The 17,556-nt window shown below is 38.1% G+C and overlaps 2 protein-coding genes across 3 annotated transcripts; one reads left to right on the top strand and one right to left on the bottom strand.

The window, feature by feature from the left end:
* Positions 1–1,388: 1,388 nt before the first annotated feature.
* Positions 1,389–7,817, bottom strand: LOC306882070 (kelch-like protein 31). Of its 2 annotated transcripts, none has more exons than XM_079436517.1 (3): positions 7,701–7,817; positions 5,255–6,457; positions 1,389–3,357 (listed from the first exon to the last, which is right to left on the bottom strand). In XM_079436517.1, exons 2-3 carry the CDS (start codon positions 6,427–6,429, stop codon positions 2,625–2,627), a joined length of 1,908 nt encoding a protein of 635 aa, XP_079292643.1. In that variant the 5' UTR covers positions 6,430–6,457; positions 7,701–7,817; the 3' UTR covers positions 1,389–2,624. The 2 variants fall into 2 exon arrangements, with proteins under 2 accessions (XP_079292643.1, XP_079292644.1); XM_079436518.1 differs by having other exon boundaries at positions 7,596–7,712.
* An 880-nt stretch (positions 7,818–8,697) lies between these two features.
* Positions 8,698–15,853, top strand: LOC306882150 (elongin-A-like; the record flags this gene model as incomplete). The annotated part of the gene is made up of 11 exons (XM_079436632.1): positions 8,698–8,769; positions 10,193–10,249; positions 10,345–10,457; positions 10,576–11,293; positions 11,650–11,752; positions 11,857–12,018; positions 12,107–12,204; positions 12,492–12,672; positions 14,697–14,820; positions 15,069–15,169; positions 15,792–15,853. 11 exons carry the CDS (start codon positions 8,698–8,700, stop codon positions 15,851–15,853), a joined length of 1,791 nt encoding a protein of 596 aa, XP_079292758.1.
* Between the last annotated feature and the right edge of the window lie 1,703 nt (positions 15,854–17,556).

Genomic DNA, 17,556 nt, shown 5'->3' with positions numbered 1-17,556 from the left:
GCTAGCAACGCCAAGGTCATGGGTTCGATTCCCAGGGAAAGCACGAGCTGATAAAATGTAGAAACTGTAACTTGAATGCAATGTAAGTCACTTTGGATAAAAGCGTCTGCTAAATGTGATATGTTGATGTGTTTTTTTATCGAAGTTTGACAAAACACTGTATTCGTGTAAAAATACTTATTTAATTAGTTTTACATTTTTATTAAATTAATTTGGATGCTATTTAACAAAACATCTATGTTAGAGTTCGAGGCAACACCAAAAACAGCCAGCAGAACGTTCCCTAATGGTTTTCTTAAATAACTTAACAACAACAACATATATATAAACCATTAAATAATTCAGGATTTTCCATAATTTTATTTTATTTTTTATAATCATTAAATAACACAGGACGTTCCCTAATTGTTATTTTCTCGTTGTATTTTTAAACAATAACTAACTTTCTATTTAAAACACTGCAGATGTGTAGCCATATGTAATGTTTAGTTTAAATTACCATTAAATAACCTATACAGGACGTTCCCTAATATTTATTATATATAACCATTAAATAACCTATACAGGATGTTCCCTGATAATTATTTTCTGTGTGTATCTATCTATCTATATGTGTATATATATCGTATATAACCATTAAATAACTTAAAGCATGTTCCTGAATCATTATTTTCATTTAGAGCGTTGCAGATGTGTTTGTGTGACCCATATACTTTATATTGAAGATGTCAATAATGTGAATGGGATAAAGCAAATGGGGTTATTGCTATTAGATCAGGAGTCACCTCTTTTATATTCACTTGTCATCGTCATAATTATTATGCATTTTGCATTGTCATGCTGTCTGTTATCTGCCACTCCAACGCCCATTATGTTTACTTAGTGAACTTGAAAATCTAGCGGTAAAGAAATTAAAATTGTCATCATTTACTCACCCTTGAGTTGTTCCAAACCTGTATGAACTTCTGTCTTCTGCTGAACACAACAGAAGATATTCTGAAGATTATGAGTAACCAAACAGTTGATGGATGATGTACTGACTTCCATGGAGAAGAAAAAAACTAAAAACCTATGGAAATCATTGGAGACCATCAAATGTTTGGTTAACCATATTCTTCAAAATACCTTCTTTTGTATTCAGAAGAAAAACATTTACTGTATACTGGAACAAGTGAAGGGTGAGTAAATGACAGAATTGTCTTTATTGGGTGAACTATGCCTGAAGCCTTTTGTAGTGCTTTACGCAGCTATTTCTGTGCCACTAGCTGCACTAAACACAATGCAAAAGCAATGTCTTTCATTGCTCGGACAAACAGGTATGAATGAAGGAAATATGCTTCTCTCTCTAGTCATTGTTCAAAACAGAATCCAAGAAAAATGTCAACAGCAACATTTCTTAAGAAGCTTTAATAAATATGCAGAGCTTTATTATTTGACAACATGTATTACAGTATGTATATTGTGAATACCTTAAATGACCTTAAATAAGCAATACCTTATTAAAGTAATAAATGTGTCCAGTTGCCCCCCCCCCCATCATACAATGTTTTCTAACCAGAATATTAAAAATCATGAACCATCAGAAACAAAACAGATTTTATACTTGTCCTCTTGATGGTTCAGGCCAAAACTTTTTTTTTCACAATTATTTATTCTCTCAGTTTACAAAATATGCCACCACTGTATCCATCCTTTTATGTCCTATTCTGTGTTCTTCACATCATCACCCACACCATCATAGTGTCTGTTTTTGTATTATTTTCAAACAGGGTCACAACTAAAATGCTACAGTGCTGAGGGTATGTGTCCCTCTCTCTGTGGCCTAATGATTCCCTCCAGCCAGCAACCCTGCTTATAATTAACTTGCTTGATTTTCCAAGAGCCAGCAGTGTATTACATGATCAAATAAACTGCCTGGTTGTATGAACACCTACTCCTCATATGTTAAAACCTGGCTATACAATCTATGCTCCATTGTGTACTAGCCGACATAAATATGTTCTACATGCTCACATGTGTACAGTGCAAAAAGAATGGCATCTTTGGAAAATAATGCAGTTTTAAGTATCTGCAGTCATTTTAAAGGTTATTTGATCAAAGGACAATGTCTAATATATCTGGACAGCTTGCAATGTTGCAATTACCTCATTTTGCACATTAAGGGACTAATCAAATCATAACCGGAGAACTGGCCCCACTTGGAAAATAATTTCCCAATGAAAATTATAACTCTTGATTTTACAAATATGTGTAGTTTGTATGCGTTTCCTTTTCCATAAACCTTAAAAACAATAACTCTACCTCCAAGACAAATCTCTCTGAATTTTCCTGTTCCCACAACCTACGGACCATCTTCGAAATGCATCCATCTTTAGTTGTTTTCAAATCGCTTTAATTTGATATATAGTGGCTTATATAAATAATTGTTACTTTGTATGCATAATTTCACTTTTCATTTTCTATGTTGTGACTTGACATCCAACATTTCCGAGATTGCCACGAACTGACAATTAATCTTGGCATCTGTGAGTAATATTGGCTTTGAACAAACAGCAAGATAAAAATTTGTAAAATTTTATTACATTTAGCAACTCAAATACATTTCCCCACTACTCGCTCGCTGCTTATATACTAACTGGCGCTGACGATACAGAGCTGGCCCTCGACTCTCGTGTTTTGCGTGTCGGGATGGTGACAACAGAACATGAGATACCAACCGTTGCCTCTGGCAATTCGTCATCCTCAGTCCATTCGTTAAGATCGGGGTTATACACCTGAATGCATTTTTTATACTTCTTCTCAATCTCATTCCAGCCACCCAGGAGGTAAATCTTGTTATTCAAAGTGGCAACACCAGCTGTGCTCACTCCTGTGAGCAAGGGGGTGACGTAGCTCCACTGGCCGGAGTGAGGGTTGTAACATTCAACTGGCAAGACGTCGACCCTCTCGCCACGTCCGCCCAGTTGGCTGCCACCGAGAACGTAGGCACGATCTCCAACGCTCACTGAAGAGTGCCATCCTCTTGGGGTGCTCAGGCTGTTCTTATCCTGCCAGCTATCGGTGGATGGGTCGTAAGAACACACAGAGCGAGAGTAGGCATTGTTAATGTAACCACCGCTAACCAAGATCTTGCCATCAATAACTGTGCTAGCGTGGCAACATCTAGGGACTTCCATTGCCGCTTTCATTTGCCATTGGTTAGAGGATGGAACGTAGCACTCGACAGATGCCTGGCAGCCATCAGAATTGCGCCCCCCTACAGCGAACAGGAGACCGTTGAAGGTGTTGAGGCTGAAATGAGTGCGCTTTTGAATCATGCTTGCCAGGTGGATCCATGTGTTGAATCGAGGGTCATATCTGATGAGGGAAACACTTGTGAGTGATGCATCACTTCGGAAAAAATGCATGCCAATAGACTTTAGACACTTAAAGGGACAGTTCACCCAAAAATTTAAATTCTGTCAATAATTACCCTCATGTCGTTCCAAACCTGTATGTCCTTTCGTTCATCTTTGGAACACAAATTAAGATAGACATAGACAGCATAGACAGTAACACAACTGCAATGTTCCCAGGTCCAGAAGGTACGAAGGACATCATCAAAATAGTCCATCAGTGGTTCAACTGTAATTTTACGAATCTATGAGAATACTTTTTGTGTGCAAAGAAAACAAAAAGAACAACTTTATTTAGCACTTTATTCTTCTCCTCCAAATCACGTCTTCTGCCATTATCGAGAGTACCTCTACATGTAAACCATGCATGGATGCGCGTGGTGCTGCTGACGTAGAGCGCATGCGCTGCACCTTGTTTACGTTTATTGAGGAAGGCCTGATTTGGGGGAGAAGAATTATTGAATAGTCATTATTTTTGTTTTCTTTGCGCACAAAAAGTATTCTCATACCTCTGTAAAATTGCGGTCGAACCCCTGATGTCACATGGACTATTTTAATGATGTCCTTACTACCTTCTGGACCTGGGAACATTTCAGTTGTGTTGCTGTCTATGGAGGGTCAGAGAGCTTTCGGATTTCATCAAAAATATCTTAACGGGGTCATATGATGCTATTTCAAGTTTTGCTTTGTCTTTGGAGTGTTACAAGCTGTTTGTGCATATATAAGATCCGTAAAGTTGCAAAGACTAAAGTCTCAAACCCAAAGCGATATTCTTTATAAAAGTTAAGACTCGACCACGCCCTCCTAAAACGCCTCATTCAAACACGCCCCCACATATCATAAGAAGGTGTAACTTTTATTCTTGCTGTAGTATTGTTGCCGCCGCCGCCATGTCATGGAGATGCTGTGGGTTTCCAAAATGGTAAGGAGCATAACATTTCCGTCACGCGCTTGAGGTATTCAGCCAATCACAACAAAATGGATAGCTGGCCAATCAGAGCACACCTCGCTTTTCAGAACGATAAGCTTTGTAAAAATCAAAGCGTTTCAGAAAGGCGGGACAGAGAGGAGCAACAATAATGTAATGTATGTGGAAAATAATGTGTTTTTTGAACATTAAACCATAAACACATTGCATTACACCAAATAATGTTCTTTTTGTGTTCCGAAAATGGTCTTACAGATTTGGAACGACATTAGGGTGAGTAATTACATTTAGTCATTTAGCAGATGCTTTTATCCAAAGCAACTTACAAATCAGGACAATGGAAGCAATCATAATCAACAAAAGAGGAATATGCAAGTGCTAACAAGTCTCAGTTTGCCTAATGCAGTACACGTGACGTAGCAAGGTTTTTTTTTTAATTATATAACAAATAAAAAGAAAACAGATAGAATAGAACAAGCTAGTGTTAGAGGCCTATTTTTTTGGCTTTTTGTTAATTGTATAATAAATAAAATAAAATTAATAGATAGAATACGAATACTTTTTTGAAAAGAAAACAAGCAGTTAGTAAATTAATAGAGTGCAAGTCCAAAAGGGGCAAGTTTTTTTTTTTTTTTTTTTTTTAAGAATAGAATTAGAATAGAGAGTGCTAGAGTTAGAGGGTCAAATAATGATGCAAGAGATGTGTTTTCAGCCGATTCTTGAAGAGATTGAGTCGGGCAGGTCATTCCACCACGAGGGAACAGTTAATGTAAAAGTCTGTGAAAGTGATTTTGTGCCTCTTTGTGATAAACAATAATGCGCCGTTCACTTGCAGAACGCAAGCTTCTAGTGGCACATTAATTAATGACAGAATTTTCATTTTTGGATGAACTATCCCTTTAAGCGATCGTATAGAAAGGACATCGGATACCTGATGAAATTGCTGACGGCATGTTTTGCTTGGTTCCTAGCATCATTCTGGTCTTCACCACCAGCCACATAAAGGAAGCCGTCCAAAACAGCAACACACTGATTGAAGCTCTTCGCAGGCATCTCCGTCAGCTTGTTCCAGACACTGTCATCATCTCTGTAGAGAATGTCCTTGCTGAGAGATTTTTCGGTTAGGGCAGGCCGGCCTCCCACCGTGAGCAGCACTCGTTGGCCGCCACGGACCTTGGTTCTTCTGGATTGCAGGATGTTCTGCTGGAATGGCAGCAGGTGGTAATTCATGGCATCGACCAACAGACGGTGACACTCAGAATCTTGCATCATCCTGGGAACGATCTGCACGTGACTAACAAGATCCTGGGGTGAGATGGTTCCAAAGCGGATGCTGGACAGCAGATCAGGAGCATACTTCAACCTCTTCTCATCGACGTCTAACCACTTCATTGCGATGTGGAAAGCTGTGAGCTCAGAGGGCAACTGAAGCGAGTCGTCGGTGAGAAATTCGCTGATCTGCTCGTAGGTGAGCTTTAGGAACTGCTCCATTTCGGAGAACTCTATGAAGTTCTCCCGCATGAACTTCTGAGCAGCCTCTTTCGTCTCTTTCAGATTGTACGTGTCGGCGATGTTGACGACATACATGCAGTTCTCCACGCTGATCTCCCGCATCAAGAAATCGCTGCACATCTTCACCAGAGAATGGATCTGCAACAGCATGGCTGCTGATATTGTGCTACCAATGGTGTACAAAGACAAGGTCAGTTTTCCAGAATAGGCATATGTGATGACTGTAGCCAGACCGACTGGGGACAAATCATTGAGCTCAATCTTCTTGAGGTCTGGATCCTTCCTGAGCATGTTTTGGATGTACTTACTGCAGGAAGCCATCACGACCTTGTGAACGTCAAAGGATTTGGACTTGGTCGCTACAGTCAAATCACAGAGGAAGCTGTCTTGCCTCATGTGGCCAAGACCCTCCAAGAGGTTGGGTGCATAGAGGGGGTCAGTGACCTCCGTTGAGATACAACTAAAGCCGTTTCCACCTTCCAAGAGAGTGTTGAGCCCATTGATTTTGTTGGTGGGACTGTCCTCTACCATAATTGTTATCTCATTGATGTCAGCTTTGCTCTTCTTAGCAGCCTTGTTCTTTTTGGGTGCCATGACTGTAGTGATGGGTCACAGCCAAGACCTAAAAACAACACATTATAAATCGAAGAACAAATGTTAACATGTGTACAGACAAATCTGAACAAATCTATTACTCTTGACCTGTTAGCATGCAGGAGGTGACCGCTTTCTAATGTATAATTTAACCAATTTATTAAATTTTGACCAAATATACAACAATTGAAATATGCTAAACTTATACTTCAGCATATGACTCTATTAGCAACCATAATCTTGTATAAAAAGGTTAACAAACAGTCAAGACTGGGTGTAGCCTACCAAAAATCATAGCTCAAGAATAATTTTTTGAAAAAGCCACATTCATTGATTATATGAAAATGTATAGTTGGTTGCAATCCTGCTCTCAAACATTGTATGCAACATTTTAATATCGCGCAATAGATTTTTCAATTTACAATGCTCTATGTATTATTAATTCAGAAATTTTGCATAATACCTAACGTGTTTTCAGCAAAACAACAACACATTCTCAGACGGAACCAGTCCTATTAAGTCTGTAGTGTAGTGACAGACTTTTCTCATATTTCAAAACCACGTGCAGTGTTGCTTAACTATTGGGGTCACTCCAACAAGCAGCAAAAGACAACAACTCAAAAACAAAAAGTTATCTCAGAAGTGTAAAACTTTATTCTAATGCTCTTTAAAATACCAAAATTAACTCTTAAGAGTTGTTATCGCAGAATATCACCTCGGCATTCCTCTCTTTGCATCTGTCACAAGTTATCACAACCATGGCCAAGAATAGAAAGGCAGTGCATCATTGCTCTAAGGCTCCTTTTATAGACTCTAAGTCACTTAAACCCAGCTATCCTTTCAGTACTATAACTTATAACTTTATTTGTGAAGAACTGTTATTTTGTTAAAGTATATTAATACTACTCCTAGGGTCTATGAGTGTTGTATTTGTACCAAGTTCACACACACACATAAGTATACTATATGAAAAGAGGCTCCAATCAGAACAAATCAGAACAACCTGATGAAACAGACGAAACTTTCCCACTAACAATAACTACATAACTCTTATCTAAATATATATATTTTTTCATGCTGTTAAACAAGCACCATTATTTTGGTGCTTTAAAAACCAGAACCCAATACACTGACCTCAATCAATTCAATTCAATTCAAGAACTCACTTGTGCCAAAATGGTAATTGATAAGAAGATCGTAGTTTGTTAAACTCAGGTGCGGTAATGAACCACCGAAAACGTTTTCCATGAAGACAAGTATAACGCACTTACCGATGTCGAGATGAAGTAGGTGGAGGAGAAGGACAGACTTGCACCTCCAAGTTGGTGTGCAGGAGAGAGAGACGCCCGTCAGAGGTCCGAATAGAGAGCCGCGTAACTCCTCCTCTCCTGCGCAGAGAAGAAGGGATTGCGCAAATAGCGCGGAGCGTTTGGTGCTCCGTTATTTCACCAAGAGGTCATAAATAATTAAACTACATTATTAGCGTGAAAATGCTTTTGACGTAGCCTTTTACGAGAAGGACAAACATAAAAACTTATTCAGAAAGAGAAAAACAACAACAACAGGGTTAGGGCTTATACATAAAGCGCAACTGAACTGAACCCAGGCGTCTCCACACGCTTAAAAATAAATGTTTCATGTATTATTGATATATATTTTTTTCTCGTTAAGAACATTTAAAAAATACGCGCGTTTTTGGAAAGGTTCCATGCATGTTAACTATAATTATAAATTAATAATTTTATTAATGGGAAGGACCAATAGTAGCTGCATAAAGTAGGGCAGATTTATTTTGAAGAACTGCAAGCACTGTGAAGTTTTCATGTTACCTTTTAGGCTTTATTTACAAAAAAACTCAGCCAATTTCAAATTTAAATTACGTCATAAAATTTTCAACTGGGTAGACATGATAGCGCTACTCAACTTTCTGACGAGCATCCGGTGTTTGTGTAGGCTACACACACACAATTAAATGAATAGGTTATGCGTTTTGTCTCTGTTAGTGTGCTGCAGATTTGATTAAAGTTGTAACTAACTGCTATATTCAGTAATCAGTGTTCAAAAGAGTGATTGCGTGCGTTTGTGTAGTGTTTGGGAGACATACCCCCTGCGGTGCGTCTGTATTTGTCCAATAGCTCGTGCGCAGTGATTCTGAGGGGACTCTAGCCTTTCCAACAAGGTAATATATCGTCTCCGCCCATATAAAGGTGACGAAAACATATGGCGAGACTTTAATAAGCGCAGGTAAGGCGCATGCGAGGAGCTGAGATGGCCGCAGCTGATGTGAAAAAGGTTTTGCATTTAAAACATCAGCTAAAAGACTCCTGTGAAGGACACACGGTAGGATGCTGTGCAGTCGTCAACAAAAAGGTTTTGTATCGTTTTACACAAATAAGTAAACAGGATAAACGTTAAAGCGGCGAGGGCAGGACAACACAAGCATTAACGCAATAACAGTCAACTGTCCAGCTGCTTGAACGCTTTTCAAGCAAGCAACTTCTTAAAAGAAGACTTTTTGTGAATTCTGTCAAGACAAAACTTCTAATATCAGCATGTTTTAAATCACTTGGGTTGGAGGCCAACACAGTTGTCAACAAAACTGAGAGGTTGAACTGTTTAATCAGATTTATCGTATATGTCACCTATTTCATGTTTGAAATTATTATTATTATTTATTTGGCCGTAATTGCTTAACTGTTCAAATTTCACTGAAAAGCCATTAAATAACCTGTAAGATCAGCAATAAGTGTGCCCCCTCCCCCCTTAAAGTTTGATTTAAATAAAAGGTATGGTATTGTAAATTAATGTTATGACATTTTATTTATAAATGCATACATACTGGAAAAAAAATTATGGTGAACTGTGAATAGAAAATGTAGTATGTCAGCAGCTGTTGACTGGGAGGTGGTGGTGGGGGGTATGCACTTGAGAGGGGGTCTTTCTAAAAATAGCATTGCAGTTGTCTTTTATGTTGGCTGTCAGTCAATTGAGGTCATGAAGGGGCAATGTGGCAGTACTTCTTTTGCTTAACTGTAACATTCAACATGTTGGAGACTTTTGGTAGTGCCTTGTTAAAGTAGTATTTTGTTTGCTGTGACTGCGCAGTGCAGAAGCCCCTCTAGTGCACATGCGCAGTGCCTTGTATTTCACAGCCAGTGGGTGGCTGTTATTTCATTGCCCATTTATAGTCCCTTAGCTGAGGTTTCCCTATACATAGAGCGTGACCAGAGCGCTCACTCAGCAAATTCACTTTTTTAAACAGCCATGTGGAAATGGGCGGGACACACTGATTTATAATTCTGTTCTGTATGTGATATCCACAACACATGGGTATTATCAGTAACATTAGATTGTATTAATTAGTGTTTGAAATGCAGTCTACAGAAATTTGTATTTGATTCATATACGTGTCTTTAAGTTATTTTCTGGACCGTGGTGGAGTAACACGTAATTTCCCAGAGTGCTCTAATTTTCTGAGTTTACAATCAATGTGAAGCAGGTTTGCAAGATCTTAAACAAAACCTCTAACAAGTAATATTCTTTCCTAGTTTGTTGAAACATCTGCAACCACACTAATATTGATTACTGAATTCGAAGCAATCATCCAAACATTAAAGTTCTCCTTCTGTTGTAGTGCTAGTTCAGCAGCTTGTTGGATTATAAATTCTCATTAATTGAAACGGAGGCAGTTTTTAAATTCAGAGTTTTTTCCAAAAGTCAATTAGTGCTTTGGCTTTATTTCATTTAACTTGTTCTGTTTCAGCTGCTGAAAATCCTGAAGAAACTTGAAGTATTGGACATCACACTTGAAATTCTCGCTGTAAGATCTTTATGTATTTTGGAAAAATAATTTCCCTTATTTTTAGTGAAACATTTTTCTCTCGAGCTTTCAATATATTCATATTTTGTTTGTAGGAAACAGGAATTGGAAAAGTTGTCAACTCCTTTCGGAAGCATGATGAGGCAGGAAAGGTGGCAAAAATATTGGTTAATCGATGGAAAACGCTTGTTCCAAAACACTCTATAAGGTATCATCTGGTCCGGTACAAATCTGTAATTGAAAGTTTTTATTTGCATTTGAGATTTTATGTTTTACTAGTGACATACTGTACTCCTGTTCTCCACCTTTTTTGTTCTTTCTTGCAGTTCGAGTGGGGGAAAGCCTGATAACTGCCTACCCCAAAAAGAACAGCTTAATGAAGACGTTCAAGAAAGGAGTAAACATGAAAACAGCCAGCTTTCAGAGACCAATTCTAGGAAGAAGCCAAAAATTGAGAATTCCAGTACTGAAAAGAAAATGTCACAGATTGTTGACATTAAATGCAAAACCAAGCCCAGTAAATCCAAAATCTACTTGAATGGTGAAAAAAAGAATGAGCCAAAAATAGAATCAAGTGTAAATCAGGGCTCATGGAGTCACAGCTCAGGACATGGCAATGAAAAGACAAGTGGTGAGCACACAAAACATGAACGCAAAAAGACTAACAAGGTTTCTGGCATAACAAAAAAACAGGAGAATACAAAGCATGAAAAATCTCTAAAAAGACCTGAAGCGACGCAAAAGCAAAAAGAGAAGAGTGGAGATGCATGCAAGAAAGAAAAGCTGGAGAAGGCCACAGACAAAGTAGTAGCAATGGAGACTGACATGCGTGCAGAGGATGGCTGTGAAATGCCTTCCATGTCCTTCGAGGCCTACCTGAGCTATGACCTTGAGCCTCGCAAACGCAAAAAATCCTTCAGTGTTGCTAAGAACCCGAAGAGACTTAAAACTGCCCTCAAAGAGAACTCTGGTGTGTCTCTTGTGAAGACGAGCAAAGCAGTAACAGAAGACCCAATGACCATGGTATACAAAAAACCTGCATATGTTGCTTGTAGTTGTTTTTCGCCAATCCTTTCAAAAAAAAAAAAAAATTCTGCCACACTGAAAATGTAGTTCAAAACATATGATGTTCCTTGGTCCAGAAAATCTCACGCTCTGCTCCAATGTGACTCGATCTGAAAGCTACAGCAGTTTTCCAAACACAGCGTGACCAATGATGTTTAATGTTATTGGTATCAAGCCTGACACATGCAGCTAATGTTGTTATTTGAGATTTTGGAGCTTTACATCCTATAGAAAAGAAACCAAAAATGCACCTGTTGTGTTTCATGGAAGACCAAGTCATACAGGTTTAAAACGATGTGAAATTGCGTAAATGCTAATTCATTTTTGAGTTCCAGGTTCCTGAGCAGTCAGTGATGGACTTGCTAAACATTCCTTTGCCATCCAGTTTACCCGAATGCGAGGATGTTTCTCAGTATCAGTACTTCAGTGAAAAGAAAGGTGGGTTAAAGCTTTGCACCTGCTGGGATTTTTCATATGTTCTCAAATACCAAAAGCTTGACATTGCAAGAGAAATTCCCTCCGCTATCTATTTATTTTCGTAGTGGATAGAAAGGTCATTGATGTCTGTGAAGAGGCCCCGGTCTTCACTGGACAAAGGCTGAAGAATAAGATGCAAGTGTACTCTGGTAGTAAGATGGCGTTCCTGCCCACCATGATGACGCTGTACCAGCAATGCATTCGAGCGCTGCAGAACAACATCGACTGTACGTGACTTGACATTGTGATCTTGCTCTCCATATTATTGCTTGAGGTCAGGTGAGCTTGGTTTTATAGATTTTGGCCTCTTTGCAGCTCTCTATGAAATTGGAGGTGTGCCATTTGAGATCTTGGAGCCAGTACTAGAGCGCTGCACGCCTGAACAGCTGCTCCGGATTGAGGAGTATAATCCAGTAAGAAGCTAACTGTCGTCTTTCATAGAGAGAATGCTGGAAACCGGGTGTGCCATATAGATATACATTTACTCTACCGGTCATGCCTTTACACACGGCTTTTTTATTATTAACGTTTTTAATGAAAGTCATAAACTATGAAATAATGGCATTGAAGTGTGGGAATTGCTTAATGACCAAGTCAATTAAAGTTTTAAATGAAATATTTGATCTTTTGTCTAAATTCCCAAAAAATTATTTTTTTCTTCAAGTGACTTCCCAATATACGTTTTGTATTTCTGACACAGGTGTACATTGGGGTGACGGACCACCTGTGGGAGAGACACTGCCAGAAAGACTTCAGAAACGCCCAGCTGGAGGAGTACGAATCCTGGAGAGAGATGTACCTCCGCATGTCCAAGGAGAGGGAGAGAAAACTGAAGCAACTCACAAAGAGCATCGTCTCCGCTCACTCCGGGAAGCCCAAAGGTAATTGGATTTGTGCTGTGCTCTGCAGTTTCTCATTACTCCTCGTTTCTTCCTTGCACATGTTTCGGGGATCGTTCACCCAAAAATTCAAAGTTGCTGAAAATGTACTTATGTTCCTTCTAGGGAACAGATTTGGAGGAATGTAGCATTCCTTGCTCACCAATGGATCAACTGCAGTGAACGGGTGCCGTCAGAATGAGTCCAAACAGCTGATAAAAACATCACAATCCACACCAGTCCATCAATTAATGACTTGTGAAGTGAAAAGATGCACGATCCATCATTAAAAAGTTTTACCTTTACTCTATTGCTTTTGGCCAAAATCCTTAATTCTTCATCCAGTGAAAATGTCCATCCCATTTCACCCTGTATTATGGATAGAAGACTCCTATTTTAGCTGGAAGCAATGGTTTGAAGTTAAAAACATGCATTCATAAGATGTTAACTGATGGACTGGAGTGGTGTGGATTATTATGTTTTTATGGATGCTGATGTTTCTGACGGCACCCATTCACTTCAGAGGGATCCATTGGTGATGTAATGATAAATGCTAAATTTTTCCAAATCTGTTCTGATGAAGGTACAAATTCATCTACATCTTGGATGTCCTGAGGGACAGCAAATCTTCATTTTGGGGCAAACCGTTCCTTTAATGTCCCAAAGCAGCACGGTATAAATGATATTAAAATATCTACTGCTCTACAATAATATCATGTTGCCCATGTACAGCTGATTTGGGTTCCTTCCTCCTCCTGTAGATTGTCAGCTGATGTTTAATTCTACTGTCTAAGCCGGTACTTTAGACAGACGTAGACTGACTACTGGGAGATGATTTGTAAGTGTAATCTGTAAGCCTCATCTTTAAGTGTTTCTCCAGAGCGGGAGCAGTTGATGTTGGTGAGCTGAGCTTGAAGGCTCATAAATACAGTTGGCTTCTGTGGTAATATGGCTCTAACCATCTGTCTGCTCAGACTATGAATAGATTTACAGCGCAACTATGACTTTGGGGTTAATGGCAGTAGATGCATACGGCTGAATTCTAATGCCTTCAAACTTTAATTTTCATCTTCATTAAGGCTCTTTTTTTTGTCTCATTTGATTTTCTTGGTTTAAAATGATTTTTTTTTTATCGTAGATGGGATCACAGCAGTTGTCTTGCAATTGCATAATGTAATTTTTACCAAATCTTTGTAAAATGTCCTTTTGGGCAAAATGTAAAAATTGGCTCTCTTTAAATTTCCTGGGTTGGATTTTTGGCTCATTTTAATGAAGTGACAGGAAGTGGAATGTACTGTACTCATGTGTTTTTATGTCTCCCCCCTGAGCACTAAAACAGCCAGACATAGGAAAAGTTTCTTCCCTCAGGCCGTCTACCTCATGAGTTTAATGTTCTGCCCACTGTGCAGTAAAACATGGGCAATACCCAACTATTTATACTTGTATTTATTATACACATACTATTGTTTTAATATATCTTACATCTATACACATCCCCTTGCATAATTTGTATATAGCACATCTGTACATAAGATATATTGTGCATTGATTTACATATTATTTTTAATCGCTTGTTTTTATTTTATGACTTGTCATCCTATCTGTGCACTGAAAGCTTTTGTCACCAAGACAAATTAATTAGCAATAAAGCTCTTTCTGATTCCCTTCTTTCTGATTCTAAATTCAATGGAACATTAAACCTTAATCCAGTCGAAGTAGATTCGAGAAAGCAGTGACTTAAAAATACAGCAATTTTGTTTTTCAGAATTGCAGAAATTTCATCACTACACCAAGATGTTTAGTGGATATAAAAATGTTTCTGGAAAAGCCCTATTCGGATGGTAGTTGTTTCTCATGCGGACGTAAGGAAATTTCAACATTTACAAGGGCTAGTCTATGATTTTATTGCCATCCAAATCCAGAATGTCAGTGTATTTTCTCCCACCACCTGCTTTAATTTAGCTTTGAAAGTCTGTTGATGCCTAATGTCGCACTTACAGTTTTGTGCTTTTGTTTTTCTCTTTTAGGCAGGCAGGTGAAAATGGCGTTTATTCACTCAACTGCTAAGCCACCTAGAAATGTGAGGATCCAACAGGAGATTCACGGCACGGCCGTCCCCGTGACACTACCTCACCCAACAGACAGAGCCAGGTCAGTTCAGACCAGATTAGGCTGGAAGTCAGCCCTTTTGGTGAAAGAGCCAGCTGTGCGTACGTCACAGTTCTAGAATTAATAAAACAACTGTGTAAATATCATCATGCAGTGTGAGGAAAGCAATGAGTAGAAGAATGCTAAAGGTCATTTTGAATTGAAAACAAAGGGTTTCTCCTTCCATTAGTGTCATGCTAGTCACTGTGCAGATGAATATCATTCACAGAAAATCTATCACTCCACAGTAGTGTGAAGCCCAGTGAGATTCGGGGAAGATCCAGCTTCAGTGAGCCTTCAAAACCCTCCACTAACAACTCTGGCCAAGCCCAAGACCCCCGAAAGATTAAAAGTGAGTTTTCACATGTTCAACTGTGCCTCTAAAGACCACACTTTATTCAGCAGGAGTCAATCCATATTCCAATAATGCAAAAATTTGTAATTGAAATAATCAAAGCAGCACAAAATTGTCATCTGGTAGTTTATCAGGTTTGAGCGTGAGACCTGTATCACATTACCAACAGTCAAACCGCTGGAACGGCTTTCATCTACAGCTTTATTGGTAACACTTTACAATAAGGTTTATTAGTTATCATGAACTAGGAATGAACAATTCTTCTACAGCATTTATTAATCATTTCAGCATTTACTAATGCATTATTGAAATCACAAGTTGCTTGTTAATAGTTGATGCACTGTGAACTAACATGAACGACTGTATTTTTAATAACTAATATTAATAAAGAGTGTAATGTAGTGTTCATGTTAATACATTAATGTTAACAATGACACCTTATTGTAAAGTGTTACTGCTTTATTTATACATTTCTGGAGTCGTTTTTATTTTAATTAACATTTTAAATAATTTGATTACATCGTTTATACAGGAGCAGTTTTTTGCAAGAATTTCTTCCAAATGCTGTCGTTGTTTTGCTGGGTGATTTTTCTCATTTTAATGTGGTGTTTGTTCACAGGAGTGGCGCCCATGATGGCAAAGTCCCTAAAGGCCTTTAAAAAGCAGCTTAGTCGCAGATGAAGGTAGCAGATAATACTGAAAGTATATCATTCCTCACCCACCCTTATTGTCTAAACAGTTTGGAGTCTTTTTTTCCCCCCAATGCAATTTGTAATTCCACAATATGCTTACAGTATTGATGAAATATGATCAACTTTGTACTTATTTGTATGAACAACAATTGCACTTTGAAATCAAGCTGTCTCTTTGTATTGTTAGTTCGTTTTTTATTTATTTTTTTCAATCATGACAGACACAGTTTGAATTCTGAAATTAAAACTATAAATAACCACACAATCTGTTGTCTGCTGTGGTGTTTGCCTGCTGGGTGTGCGATCAAACCCAAGAGTGTTTGTCTCCATCTAGTGGATGTGGGAGGCCACTTAAACAATTCAGTTCTCTCCTAGACCTGGGATTTCATTCTTAAATGGTGGATCATCTGTTTGGGTAGTTGCAGACAGCAGGGGAAAAAACATTGTTAATTGCAAATAATAAAAAGGACTAGCCTTATACTCATGCATACAGTTGTTAGATTAGAAAGCTAAGCATGTCATCTTAAAAGAAACACTTGTTTTAGTGCAAATTGATGTCAATTGGTAATATGGCTAATATTAATAAAACATTTTTACTTTAAAATATCATTTTGGTCCCAGTTTTGTTTAAAATCTGAGTCCTGAAGCAAAAGCAGTTGAGACTACATTTTAGAAAATCTTAAGGTTCAAGAGTCCCACTGTCAAAGCAGTTTTCTTAAAAATTAACTGGGTGGTTAATTTAACAACATTGGTTTAAAGATCAAAGAAACAATGGCTCCTTTTTTACGGGTATCTAGGCACCTGAGGAAATTAAGGTTTAATTTGAACAAGGGGGTTTTTGCAGTGATGCTATCGAAGAACCAAATTTGTTTGTGCAGAATATTTTCATGATCCAAAAAAAGCATAATCTTTCCACAGAGTATAATGGATTTTCTTTGTGAAACCATACATGCTAATTAAGAACCTCTTGTTTGCAGCTAACACAAGCCCTTACACTGTCCAGGATTAGACCATTTGTCTGCTGTAATTCAACACAATCCTGCAAACTATATACACCCGCACTATAGCAAAATGTGTTCATTCACATTCTTAAAATCTTAAATGCAATAGCCAACACTCAGTATCTGCTCTCAAAACACTATCAAGTGCAAATCATAACCAGTAGAACATGTTAAAAAAGCACTGTGGCAAATATATGAGTGAATTAATGAGGAAAAACTTAAGTAAATGTACTTGTGCAATAAAAGATTGTGTATATAAGCTACAGGCAGAACATGTAGGCTGTACCTTACTCCAGGAAATGATTGGGTCACAGCGGAAGCGTGGAGGGATCAGGTGTTTTGCTCTCGGAGATCATTAGGATGTGACCACATCATTTGTGACCCTGGAGCACAAAACCAGTCTTAAGTCGCTGGGGTATATTTGTAGCAATAGCCAAAAATACATAGTATGGGTCAAAATTATTGATTTTTCTTTTATGCCAAAAATCATTCGGATATTAAGTAAAGATCATGAAGATATTTTGTAAATTTCTTATTGTAAATATATCAAAACTTAATTTTTGATTAGTAATATGCATTGCTAAGAACTTCATTTGAACAACTTTAAAGGAGATTTTCTCAATATTTAAATTTTTTTGCACCCTCAGATTCCAGATTTTCAATTAGTTGCATCTCAGCCAAATATTGTCAT

Source organism: Barbus barbus (genome assembly GCF_936440315.1).
Source record: "Barbus barbus genome assembly, chromosome: 16".
NCBI lineage: Eukaryota > Metazoa > Chordata > Actinopteri > Cypriniformes > Cyprinidae > Barbus > Barbus barbus.
The sequence above is the reverse complement of the archived record's forward strand: the minus strand, read 5'-3'. Positions and strand labels throughout refer to the sequence as shown.

Coding starts and splice junctions, on each gene's coding strand:
- LOC306882070 (XM_079436517.1), bottom strand. CDS start 6,429: ATGGCACCCAAAAAGAACAAGGCTGCTAAGAAGAGCAAAGCTGACATC. Junction 3,358..5,254: donor GCCGTCAGCAATTTCATCAG/GTATCCGATGTC, acceptor TTCCCTCATCAG/ATATGACCCTCGATTCAACA.